General features: G+C 32.7%; 1 protein-coding gene across 3 annotated transcripts in view; it reads left to right on the top strand.

Annotated features, from left to right (window-relative positions):
- TFEC (transcription factor EC) overlaps positions 1-7,549 on the top strand; it is a 141,952-nt gene extending 134,403 nt beyond the window's left edge. For all 3 annotated transcript variants that reach the window (XM_068550060.1, XM_068550061.1, XM_068550062.1), the window contains 2 exons: positions 5,782-5,929; positions 6,807-7,549. In XM_068550060.1, coding sequence (XP_068406161.1) covers positions 5,782-5,929; positions 6,807-7,187 — 529 coding nt within the window. In that variant the 3' untranslated portion in view covers positions 7,188-7,549. The remainder of the gene's footprint in view (positions 1-5,781; positions 5,930-6,806) is intronic.
- The last annotated feature ends 6,263 nt before the right edge of the window (positions 7,550-13,812 follow it).

The raw sequence follows: 13,812 nt of genomic DNA, 5'->3' as shown, positions 1-13,812 counted from the left end.
TTATGTGTACATGAAAATTGGAATGTTGAATTTTCAGAGGTTCCAAAATTCTGGCGATATGCAAGCAGAAAAAATAGAATTGTAAAAACAGGCTGATTGATGCCAGTCAATAATCGGTTATTGCAATTAAATTTTCAGCTAGGTTATGGTGTTTAAACAGGATGTTTGAGGTTGTAAATTTCAAGAACTAGTTGATAAAACAAAATATCAATTTAGCATGTTAAGTGTTTCTCTAAAAACATGAAAACATTGTAGCATTAATAATGACTAGAAAAAAATGTTTTGTTCAGACTGAGAACTGGACTCTCCAAATACTGGCAAAAATCCATTATTCAGAAATGATGATGTTTGATAAAGTGGGATCTGTGAAATTTGAAAGTATTCTTTCCCTAAATATAAATGTGCTAATTCACTTGGACAACTCATCCATTTATAATAGAAGGGAATGCCATATTTATTCTTATGGGCATAGTAGATAGTGAAGGCATCTCCAGTAGAATGGCAGAAAGAGCACTGGACAGAAAGTCTGAAGAGCTCAATCTTGGTGTAGGTCCTACCAATAATTTTTCAAAATCTTTTGAAGTCTCTAAGCATGCAACTCTTTCTGTTAGCAGAAGGAAACATCCATTTTCCAGATAAGACATTTTTTTTTTTTAAATTTTATTTATTTATTTATTTATGGCTGTGTTGGGTCTTCGTTTCTGTGTGAGGGCTTTCTCTAGTTGCGGCAAGTGGGGGCCACTCTTCATCGCCGTGCGCAGGCCTCTCACTATCGTGGCCTCTCCCGTTGCGGAGCACAGGCTCCAGACGCGCAGGCTCAGCAATTGTGGCTCACGGGCTTAGTCGCTCCGCGGCATGTGGGATCTTCCCAGACCAGGGCTCGAACCCGTGTCCCCTGCATTGGCAGGCAGATTCTCAACCACTGTGCCACCAGGGAAGCCCGGAGATAAGACATTTTTTAACACTTAAAATATAAATGCACATTTATTCACCAAACATTTGATGTAAGACCAAGACCTTTTAGTTTGAATGTGTTTCAATTTTTCTTCCTTACGTAAACTGCACAAAAATGTATAGTCTATTTCAATTTCTTAAAGATAAAACAAAAACCTAAGTGCCGACCACCTAAATATAGATGGATTTTTTTTTAATGTTTGCACTCTAATTTGTTACAGCATATTTTTTAGCAACCTATCTCTACTGACATTTTACTTGAGTTTTTCCAAAGCTTTTAATGTACTTTTCCTAAGAACAATAGCTATTTTTATAAATGCTCTTTCTTCTTTTGCATTCGTATTTCATTAGTTAACATACATATAATTTAATTATACTATCACAATAATAAGTACAATGGGCATTCATTTAACAGCCTGTCAGTAAGTACATGTTACCACAAGGATAACAGAAGTACCTGGGTGTCTTAGAAGGTAGCCTAGTGTCTACTTTGTTCTGTCAACAGTCAGTGAGTATCACGAAGGGAATGGAGAACATTAATTAATCCTGAAAGTGATTAGGTAAAGGTCAGTTAAGAGAGCTTCCCTTGTAACTGGTAGAGCTAACCCACAGTGCCAGGCCCAGGTTATATGCAGAAAACAGATGAGACTATAAAATTGGACACTGAAGCCTGACTGAACATCTTTAGATGTCACCATGCCTGTAAAGCACCAATTATATGGCTGGGTTTTTATAAAAATAAAATCAAGTAATATGTATGAGAATACCTTAAAAATTATAACGCTTGTGTGAGGGATAATTATTACTCTACATTTTTATAGAAGCTTTGGTTGTAAAATGGCTCCTTTCTGGTTCTAATTCATTGTCTAGAACAGGGGATGGAAAACTTATCCTCTAAAGGGCCAGATAGTAATTATTTCAAGCTTTGTGAGCATAAAGTCTCTCACAATTATTCAACTCTGCCATTGTAACATGAAAGCAGACATAGACAATATGTATATGAAAGAGCACGACTGCATCCAACGAAACTTTATTGACAAAAACAGGATGCAGGCTATAGTTTGTCTACCCCTGATCTAGAATATGGAAAATCAATTTATCACAGAATCACATCTGAAAGGGACCATAATTGGGAAAGCTTCATTTTAAGTGTTCTTAAGGGACTTTCTCTTTGTAGATTTCAGAAAGGGGAAGTATCAATTGTTTTAATTCTATTATATTATATGTAGGCACTGAAAATATCAGAATATTACATATTACACGTTAGAAGGATAGTAATACCTCATGAAACCTTTGTTGCTGTTATATGTACAAAAAGCGCACTGGATCACGACAGAAAACACATTTCTTATGGCAGATGCATTTGAAAAAGTGGGAAAGCCACAGATTTACAGATACAGCGCTGAACTGAGAGAGGAGACCTAGGACTCATCTTCTAAACACCGCATGCTCTTGGGCAAGTAGCAGGAACTCTGAAGCTTTGGTTATAAAAAGGCTCTGAGGACCTTTCCAGCTCATGGCTAGAATAAACTTAGGGCGTGGCTTAGCAAATGAAAGCTAATACCTGGAAGCATATTGAATTCTATGAAGTTGCCATTTTTGTGTATGAAAAACATTCAGAAATTTGTACTTCTTTCTTCTTTGCTGGGTCAAAATAGTATGGTCAGAAGGGAAAAAATATAGTAAAGAGCTATCGTTGAGGTATATATGTTGAGAAAATGAAATGAAAAACACACAGTCTCTTAACTGTCAGTGAAAAATAAAACCAAACAAAACTAGCAAATACAAAAAGTGAAGCATTTCTACAGACGTGTGGTAGTGATTTACTTCATATGTGCTTTTAATTAATCATATTTACAAAAAAATCATATTTGTAGATATAAAAATGCCAACAGAGCATGAATTATTCTAGTTGTGCTATCAAATTATTCTTTTCTTTCTACTTTTTTATATATAAAATTAAGGTTTTTTTGTATTGATTTTTTTATCTTCTACAGTCAGAACTTTCTCCGGCTTTTGTGTAAGAATGGCAGTTGAGGTAGTAAATGATACCTAACAAGACCTTCTAAATCAGAAGTTATAAAATGTTGATCAAAGCAAGAAGAATCAGACCTGTCATGGTGTTTTCTTTCTTTTTTATTTTTTTAATGCTTCTAAGTGGATGTGCACTCCTAAGATGACAACAGATTGTACATTTTCCATAGTTTTGCCTGGCAGCATTCTTACTCCAACTTACATATTTCTGTTACCTGCTTTATCCCTATATACATTCAAGCTTTTAACTTTCTCAAAGATATAAGTTCTTCAAAGAAAATTATTTTGTAGAAAATGAAAAGCCAGTATCAACATTCACTCCTTAGGTATGTCTTTGTATGTGTTAGTATTTATAGTATAATGTCATATATAATGTTTTTTAATGCCTAACTGCATGAAATTATCTTGGGAGAGAGGTAAACATCTCTTTAATATATTTGGAAAACTTGAAATATTTTAAGAAGAAACCTCATATATTAAAATGGCTTTAAATAGAGTGAACTCTTAAACATTTAGTGAAATGACATCAAGTAGATATTGTAGCAAAACCCCTTGTGTGTTTTCTATCACAATTTTTTTTTTAACATCTTTATTGGAGTATAATTGCTCTACAATGGTGTGTTAGTCTCTGTTTTATAACAAAGTGAATCAGCCATGCATATATATATATATATATATATCCCCATATCTCCTCCCTCTTGGGTCTCCCTCCCACCCTCCCTATCCCACCCCTCTAGGTGGTCACAAAGCACTGAGCTGATCTCCCTGTGCTATGCGGCTGCTTCCCACTAGCTATCTATTTTACATTTGGTAATGTATATATGTCAATGCTACTCTCTCACTTCATCCCGGCTTACCCTTCCCCTCCCAGTGTCCTCAAATCCATTCTCTACGTCTGCGTCTTTATTCCTGTCCTGCCCGAAGTTCTTCAGAACCATTTTTTTTTTTTTTAGATTCCATATATATGTGTTAGCATACGGTATTTGTTTTTCTTTTTCTGACTGACTTCATTCTGTATGAGAAAACCATAATTCAAAAAGAGTCATGTACCACAATGTTCATTGCAGCTCTATTTACAGTAGCCAGGACATGGAAGCAACCTAAGTATCCATCAACAGATGAATGGATAAAGAAGATGTGGCACATATATACAATGGAATATTACTCAGCCATAAAAAGAAATGAAATTGAGTTATTTGTAGTGAGGTGGATGGATCTACCACAACTTTGAAGGTTTATTTTAGACCTAAATAAACAGTACCTTAAACTTCAAAGTTGACTAGGGTTATTGTTTTCATCCTATTCCTTCTGTCCTTCAAGTTTTTCTTCCCATGAGAAGAAATAAAACAAAATTAAGGCCTTTAGGCTCCTGTTGCTGCTTAGAGTTTTAACTCAGGAGTTCACTACACTTTTAAGTGACAGATAACTTCTTGGTTTAATGACAAAAGTAGCCTCTTTTCCCTCTACCCTTCCCACCACTAGATAAATCACTGTGCTTGGAAAGATAACAACAGCTGTATGGCCCCAGAGAACTGACAAAGCAGTTTCAAGCTTGAGACAGACGTGGCAATGGTTTGGTGCTTTTCAGTAGAAGATGGCTTATTCCAGCATTCTCACCTAATAAGCATTTTCACCTGTGGTAGAATAATGTATCTTCCTTTAATTTGTTACAGCTAATGGAATTGTCGTCTAACCTGAACTTCCAATGAGGCACATGCCAGTCAGGTTTTTCATAAACTACATTTTCCCACTTCTGAACACTTAATAAATACATATTAAGTTCCATGAATTTCGTGTAGATCACGTAAACCAAAAATACATGCAGTGTAATGTCTTTTAAAATTTTCCCTACAAGTTTACTTTCTGTTGTATTAAAAGAAATCTCATGATTCTAAATGGAAAATTCATCCAAATTTTTCAACAGCTCTGATTAACTTTTAGCAATCAGTTTGGCCCTATTCTCCATACATATTATGAATTGTCAGATAGTATTAAATTTATTGATGTATGTTTTTAGATATTAAACTCAGTAGCCTGTTCTGTAATTTCAGATTTATCATCTCTCCTGTCTAAAAATAAGTTTTAATAAAATATTTTTTCTATGCTACAGTCTGAAGATTATTGGCAACGTTCAACTGTATTTACTTATTGTACACTTACTTAAAAATAGATATCCAGCTTTTAAAAAAAATGTTGATGCTTTTTGTGCAGAAAAATTTGCCTAATGATTCTAGAAAGTTTTGCTCTATTGCATAAAGTGATGTTGCCAAACTCCGATTTGTTTCACAATTACTCAGGATCACCATTCAGGAGGGACTTTATTTTATTTTTTTCCTAGAAGCATAAAAGCAACCTTATAGAAAGTAGGTTAAAAGATTGGTACATTTGAAATGATCTTAAAAAATTTAGGCTTAAGTCCTCAGTAATGTACATTTCCTCATTCATTAATGCAGAAATACCGCACATAGATTTTAATCTCGGAGTTAATAATAAAAGCAATTTTCACTAAAAATATAAAAACTGTAATGGTAGAATCATGATATTGCATTTAGCTCTCCCACAAAAAGTCACTTTATTACTTTCTTTTGACACTTATTTTCATTCTGGGATTAATTTTACTATATAAGGGCTTCTTAACTATTCTATTAAAATTTCTATTCAGAAGCAATAATATCTAAGAGTGAATAATAGTCATGTAAATCATTATTTCATATTAATGTGAAAGATTTTGTAAGTTCTTATGAATTCTGCTGACATGCACAATTGTGAAAAGGTTATCTCTCCTTTCTACAGTGATATGCGCTGGAACAAAGGAACCATTCTAAAAGCATCAGTGGAGTACATCAAGTGGCTACAAAAAGAACAACAGAGAGCTCGAGAATTAGAACACAGACAGAAGAAATTAGAGCAGGCTAACAGGCGCCTTCTACTCCGGATTCAGGTTTTTATAAGAACGTTGCCATGAACCATGTAGCTTACATATGACATCCATCATCAGTTTTATTCATTGGTCTCATTTATTTTTTTCTCATTAACAATTATTTTTTCTTCCCAAGGATAATTTTATTGCCTTTTAGAAGTTCATGAATTAGATTGATTCAATTAGGTTTTGATTAGAAATCTAGGATCAAGTTGGCTTTAAAAATATATAATGAATGATAACTGATTGCAAGATGCAGAAAATAGAACCAATTTTATAAACACACAAATGTTATCCCAGTCAAAAAATAATAATAAGCAGAACCTTTGTTTCTCTGGATAATATTGGACATTAAATTCTCCTCTCCCCCTTTTATTTCTATAGTAACATTGCTATGGATTTCATTGCCTTAAGGCATATTTTGCCAGTTTATATTGTCACTCCTCATCTGTTCATGTGACACAAAATCTCAAAATATAGGTTTTCATAAGCCTCAAGATTTTTTCTTTAATATGTGAGCAAGCTTACTGCCAGGTAAAACACTCCTGTTTCCATGAAATGGACCTATAGAGAGAAATTAATCAGAAAGAATGACTGGAAGATTTCCACTATCTCCAAATAGTTGTACTGTAGCCTGAGCCACTATGGGACCATTATATGTCATGTATTCCTTTAACAAACAATCTGAGTATTTTTTTAAAATCTGAGTATTTTCCTCAGGGTTATTTTTCAGGCATTAGAAATATACCACACTCTGTTATTTGCAAAGAATATTTATAATGTGTATTACTCTTCATTTTGAGTGCTTGTTAATATTTTAAATCTATTTGTGGCTTATTCTCTAGAGTTGATTTTACTTTCAAAGTCATTATTTAATTATTCTTGTTTGAAATTGCAGGAACTAGAAATACAGGCTCGTGCTCATGGTCTGCCAACCCTGGCTTCACTTGGCACAGTTGATTTAGGTGCTCACATCACCAAACAACAGGCCCATCTTGAGCAGAATTCAGTAGACTATTGTCAACAATTGGTTCTGTCTCAGGGGAAAAGCCCTGAGCTCTGTGATCAAGCTATGGCCTTCTCTGATCCTTTGTCACACTTCACAGATTTATCATTTAGTGCGGCTTTGAAAGAGGAACAAAGATTGGATGACATGCTACTGGATGACACAATATCTCCGTTTGGAACAGATCCTCTGCTATCTGCCACTTCCCCTGCAGTTTCCAAAGAGAGCAGTAGGAGAAGTAGCTTTAGCTCAGATGATGGTGATGAGTTATAAAAAATAAACAGGCTCAATTCATCAACTGGGAATCAATTCTATGCTGGTGCTATGCAATTAAGTTCTGTGTTTCATATATTGCTTTGGCTCAATTTTTCTGAAAGGAATATATTGTTCATGAAAAACTGATTGGTTAGAAACAACAGAATTCACAGGAGGAAGAAGCACAGTGTTGAAGAATTATTAAGAGCAAAAAAGATTTTTTTTCTCTTTGACTACTGAGTCCAAATCTACTTAAATTTTGTTTTCCTGGAAAGAGGGACAACATAAGAAACAGCTCTCTACTGATATTTTAAAAGTAGTGACTTGGTGGTGTACTATTGGAACTAACAGACTGCGAAGAATAAACCTTCTGAAATATACATTTTCTTACTTCCGTCTCCTTCCTATTCAGCTCTGACAACGTTAATTTTCAAGAATCAAGATCGACAGATCTGGTTGTTCATTGCCTTTTTTCCACTGTCTGGAGGATAGTTGTCTAAAGTTCAAGCCTTATAGGGGAACTAATTAAAAGATAGATTATCTACCACTTCTAATTGAAAAGTGAATCTACAATAAACATTAGAATTTTCCACAATAAAATACAGAAAATTTATAAAAACTTAGGATTCTAAAATTAGACTCTAATTCCCTTGGTCAGTTCAATCACGCTAACTCTAAAAGCATCTTTGCATATTTATGGAGACATGCTCAGTTCAGAAAAAGAACACATTGAATACTGTCCTCAAGAATACTGGCTATAATTGTTATCGCTTCACACAAGCATACCCACCGCTCCCCCAAACAGGTACACAATGCAGTTAATACATGTTCTTTTTTTCCCTTCATTCTTCTGATTTTCTAATCAGCATCTGAAATTACACTCCAAATCCTTTTTACTTTATCAAGAAGAGATATTGGATAATCAGTTTCAGCAAATAAAATATCGAAAGTCCCCCTACTAGGACAATTTGTTAATTTGTTAAATAAAACTTATCACTGTTTCCAAAATTGGATTTAAATTAATTAGTTGATACAGTTTTGCTCCAAATTGATGAAATCCTGAAAACTGGATTGCCAACTGACAAAATAATTAGTAAAACAGAAAATCTTTCTTATTACATTCAGCTCTGAGTGGAGGATAAAGTCCTATTCCTGTGAGTACTTAGAGTACCCTACGATCTCTGTTAGCCTTGTTAGCATTTATTATTTATATCTATGGTGCTTCACTCAAATTTTTCTCTCTTGAGCTTCTTCAAAGTATTGGGAATTGACTTACTAAGGATGTTACTCTGTGCTAAACCTACATGAATGATCATCTGATCAATGAGTATTTATGGAGGGATACTCAAAACTGCAGTAAGTTCTGTGAAAATATAGAACAGATGAGCAAGATATGGTCTTACTCCTCAGGGAGTTAAAATGACTGCATGAGAAACCACAACAAAAGATAGAAGACATTTAAAATTAAAGCCTACGTGGTGCAGCATAAGCTGCAAATACAGGAGGTCAGAAAAACTAAAAATGAAGATTGGAGAATCACAAAAATGTGTGGGGACAGCAGAATTTAACTTCTTTTAAAAAGCATACATTTGGTGGAGGGGAGGCTATACAGGTGAATAATATCAACCAAATCATAAAAGCGAGAATAAGTTGGGGAAGTGTCTTCATGACACATTCATTAGAAAGATCTGACCACCCTAGAAGATGCCTGTTCGGAGTCCTGAAAAATACTGGCAACAAGTTATGAAAGCCCTTGAAAACCAAGATGAAATGATGTAGCAGGAATAGATTTTTTTACTAAGAGGAAGAAGCCTAAAAATTAAAATGCTACTGTATATTACTAATGTGATTGACATGTAATCTTTCATGAATATTAATTTTGGGATAAACTTTTGAAAGGGTGCTTCAGGTATTACTCACATGAAAAATACGTCATCACAAAATTTGAGATTTTAATGCTAATGAAAGTGGAAAATATTAAATCTTTATGGTATGTTTATTATCTCAGGCTTAGCTTACAGCATTAGCTCAGAGTTTGGAGAATTAAAATAATTTTCATTTTTTGACATGAAAAAACTCTTAATTTATAGGAATAGTTGTCAAAGCCAGATAGATAAATTCATCTGAAATAGATCATGTGAAAGAGAGCCATAAGATACATTTCCTCAAGAATTTTCAAGAGAACATTATACACTTTATGACAAAATTCCACTGTATTATCCGAGTTGATAAGTTAACATTGCAAATCATACAGAAGGAATATATCTTGAAGTCAATGGAAAACACATCATTCTAGATAGAGGCTAATTTCTGTTCTCATTTTATACATTATTCTAATTTCTTCATATTCTGAGAAAACTTACACTGAGGATTTCTTTACTCTGTCATCATTTTCCATTCTGCTAAAACACTACTACTCAGCCTTGAAAGCCATTTCTCATAATCTTAGCTAGTGAATGGCTTGACACAGGATGGTAGAGTCTGGATGAAAGAGATCTGGAAAGGATAATAATATTTGCTACTACTTACAGATTATAATAACTATCAGGGGATTGTAAAACAGGTAATGGATTTTTAAAGACAGAGTGAAGAGTAGTGTTGTGTCACAGTCAACTGAAGTAGATTAAAAAATTAATTTTAGTCAGTAGTTCTTAACTTTTTAAGGCCTTGAGAATCTATTGAAAGTTATAGACTTTCTCCCTGGAAAAATACAGAATTTATATATACAGCCCCAAATTTGTATGTGTTAAGAGGTGTGAGGGATCTCCTGAATATCTCCTTGGATCCCAGATGAAGAATTCCCACATCAGGTCTGTTACTCAGTTGATAGCATTGTAGCTGTGTATCTATCAAGAGCTAAGTGTACAGTTAATGTCATATGTAATGATGGAGGAGGGAGCCCTAGTTATCTGAATAACATTATCCCAGCCCCAGAAATGATAAGGTTGCATAGGTAAGTGAAAGTGTACCAAACACTAAACTATTCACTAAAGAAGTTTTTCACTTATAAAGTAGCCCCTTTCTAACATCCCATGTTATATATATGCCTCTGTTATATGCTTATACACTTATGGGTCAGTTTCTCTATGATACATAGATGTTGTAACTATCTGACAATAACATTTTAAAGTTTTATATATATATATATATATATATAACTTTATATACATATAACTTTATATATATATATATATATATATATATATATAAAAGTAGAAATAATGTAAATTCACAGGCAAATTATTTGAATATCTAAGAATCAAGAGTGATCCTTGGGAAAATTGATGCCTAGAATATGTTTGCAGAAATGAGACTTACAACAGTAAAAGAGGCATATTGTTTACCAAATAATTTTGTCACAGAAAATATCAGCTACCACTGAACTATTAATACACAATTAACCAAGCCTTGTTCATTCAAATAATTATTACATAATTTCTATCATAATAAAAACTTGGTTAAAAATGAAATAAAACAATTTAAAAATTATTTTTAGTTATCTTTTCAAGATAAGGTCCCATGCAATCTTTTTTCTCTAAAATATTGGCTTCCTTTTCATGGACTCACATTAAACAACCTTTCCAACTCCCAGTTATCTTAAAATAACAAGGGCCTCTTACGAGTAGATGTAGCTTTTCATATTTTTTTCTTCTTAGTGTTCTTTCTTATTGAATTTTCCCCATAACTGGAGAATATATATACAGATCATATTTTCTCAGTTTACAGATGTGAAGTCAGTGACTATAGCTTTCTAGATGTGGGTACAAAAGCTCTAAATAATAAATAGCCAGATGAGCTGGGGACATTGGGAAATAGCCTTTCTCTTCCTTTTTTAACTCATTCTTTTCCACTCATATGACTGTAAATAAAATATTTAATAGCTCTTACTTTAAAAAAAATAGACACAACGAGTTTCTTGATTGGTATGCTCATTTACCTTCATTGTCAGGGGAGAAGTTAGATTACACAAGGTAAAAAAGAATTTATTTTTTTCTTTGTTTTGATAGATTGAGCCATGCTTGAATTTTCTTATACTTCAAAGTATCATGAAAATATTTTTTGCTGCTCTGGTATTGTGGAATTTTGATATTTAAATAAATGGCATAACTAAATGTTCCAATGTTTTTACAATATCTCTAGGCTGATAGTTACCGACCTTATAATATCTAAGATGTAGAGGAAAACTGGAATCAATTAATCTTTTGCTATGTTATCAACACTACATCAACCATCTGGGTTTCTTGAAAATACCTGAAGGATTGAATTTTGCTTCAGTTTTGATAATGGCACAGCCTATATCTGCTACATGGAATTACATCCTTTGCCCTTCTGGTGCCCTGCTTGTTGATAAATACAAGATGTCAATTTGAGTTAGTGTAAGTTACATATACAGAGATTTCATATCATTTACTTAATAAATACTTAACACATTTAGAGTGTTGCTGATCTAATGCATCTTATGACCTTTCTGTAATCATTATTCATTGTATACACCAATATCTTATCATTTGTATGATTTCTAATTTGTAAACAAAGTATTCAAAATGATAAAAATAGTTTTCTTAAAATTTTTCCGTGCTACATTTGTTTTCTGTGAGAGTCATAGAGAATTTTAGTATATAGGAGATCATCAGAAAATAATTATTTTGATTAAAAAAACCTCCCACTGGATTCAACCAATTTAATGATGAAATACTGCTATCTGCTGCTTTTTATATAAAAGGGAACTTTTTATCTTTTTCTTGTAAAGGGATCTGTGTATGTATTTCTACATATCCAAATGATTTCTATTGTGTTTTCTACTGATGAAATCTTCAGTAATATATCTTTTTTCCTACATTTATCCAACATGCTTCAAGAATAAAGTTAAAGACTTTTGTGTTTCCAATTCTACCTCTCCTATTCCTGCACTACCATTTTATTTCAAAAGTTCTGTATTTTCAACTTTGCTTTTGCCACAGAAATAAATTTTATTTGTACATTGTTTAAAGCTGGTGATTATATATAACAAACAAAATAGAAAGTATGCAAAATATGCTGAAAAAATTATATGCAATCAGGAAGTTACATATTATGTTATTCTTTACTACATGGCTACTGAAGTTTAAAAGCTAACTAAATTCAAGGATCTTATCTAAAAGCACTGCAGTTGCTTATGGCATACAAGGCTACAATTAATTCAGCTATTTAATCTTAATAATAACAACGTAGTTAAAAATCTTTGACTTTAATAACATTTTATATATATGAATAGCTGAAGTAATATTCCTATAATTTTAATCTAACATTGGTTAGATCAAGAAAACATTGTTAGTATAATAAGACTGTAGAATTTATAACTATTGCTATTTTTCATTTTTAATAGCAAAGTAATGTGTCTTATTTTCTAAGAAAATAGAGAGCACTGGTGTTCTCTAACACATAAATGAATGCTTGTACACATACTTTTAAAAAATGTACCAAAATTTTCTTTGCATATGTATAAAATGAAAGCATAGAATCATTAAATGCTTTAATATACTTTTTGTTCTGCCTTTGTATATAGATTGCACTGGAAAATATAGAATGTGGGTTAATCATCTGAAAGGATACTTAACAGCCATGAGACTTCACAACTGACAACTGCTTACTTCATAGTCCATGCTGAAAACAGTAATCCAGTATTTCCTTATTAATGAAAGTAATTGTTACATTTTAAAGTATAGTCTCCTGCCATCTGCTTCTTAAGCTGTTATGATTTTGATTTATGGAAAATGTTCATCAAAATTGCTAACAGGCATACTTGTAGCAATGAAATCACTAAGAAACTCTGCAAAATCTTTTAATATACTAGATAGTCCCCAGACAATCTAGGATAAACAGAATACTGTATTTTAATATGTAAAACATTTTAAAGCTGCTAATTGGTATTGACTAGACCTATCCCTTGATAATGAAATTAATAAGAATTTCAGTTAAATGTTAAGACTTTCTAATATTTAATACCATGTTTGTGAATTTTTTTCTACACACCTGCCTCAGAAATAATAAAAAGGACGGCTCTGAGTTGACTATAAAAAGATGCTATTCTGTGTTCAAATATAGGTTCATTGATTTTTAAAAAATGTTATATCAGATAAATTTTTTTCTTAATGAATTATCAATGCCAAAAATACTGATCAATACAATAATTTCTGTGTAGAAAGAAATAACCACTCTAATAAGGTAAAGGTAAGTCAGGATGATTTTCTGACACTGTATAGACTGAAAAAAGGATGACTGAATGGGTTCTATACTTGATTGTTTATTGTATGTGTATGTACATATGTGGTGTATTTGGGTACAGATACATGTCTGCCTATGTGGGAGCTTATAAAAAAGTCTTCTAATCTCTTGATGCTAGGAAAGACTCCACATGTAAGAATATGCTATTTTTATGTTATTTTTTTATTGGAACCTACATGTAGGCAACATTTGAAGCTATCAGCAAATCCCTTCTGCTAGAAACACACACACACACGCACACACACACACGCACACACACACACACCCCTTACTCTGAGTTGAGTCAAAAAGATGGAAAAGATGAAGAAAGTTGTAACAAGTTTTAATGTTTTTGTTAAAATAAGTGATATTTGCAGCTATAAACCTTTTAAATATATTA

Source organism: Eschrichtius robustus, chromosome 8, assembly GCF_028021215.1.
Source record: "Eschrichtius robustus isolate mEscRob2 chromosome 8, mEscRob2.pri, whole genome shotgun sequence".
Classification (NCBI taxonomy): domain Eukaryota; kingdom Metazoa; phylum Chordata; class Mammalia; order Artiodactyla; family Eschrichtiidae; genus Eschrichtius; species Eschrichtius robustus.
Note: the sequence above shows the minus strand (reverse complement) of the source record. Positions and strands in the feature narration are given on the sequence as shown.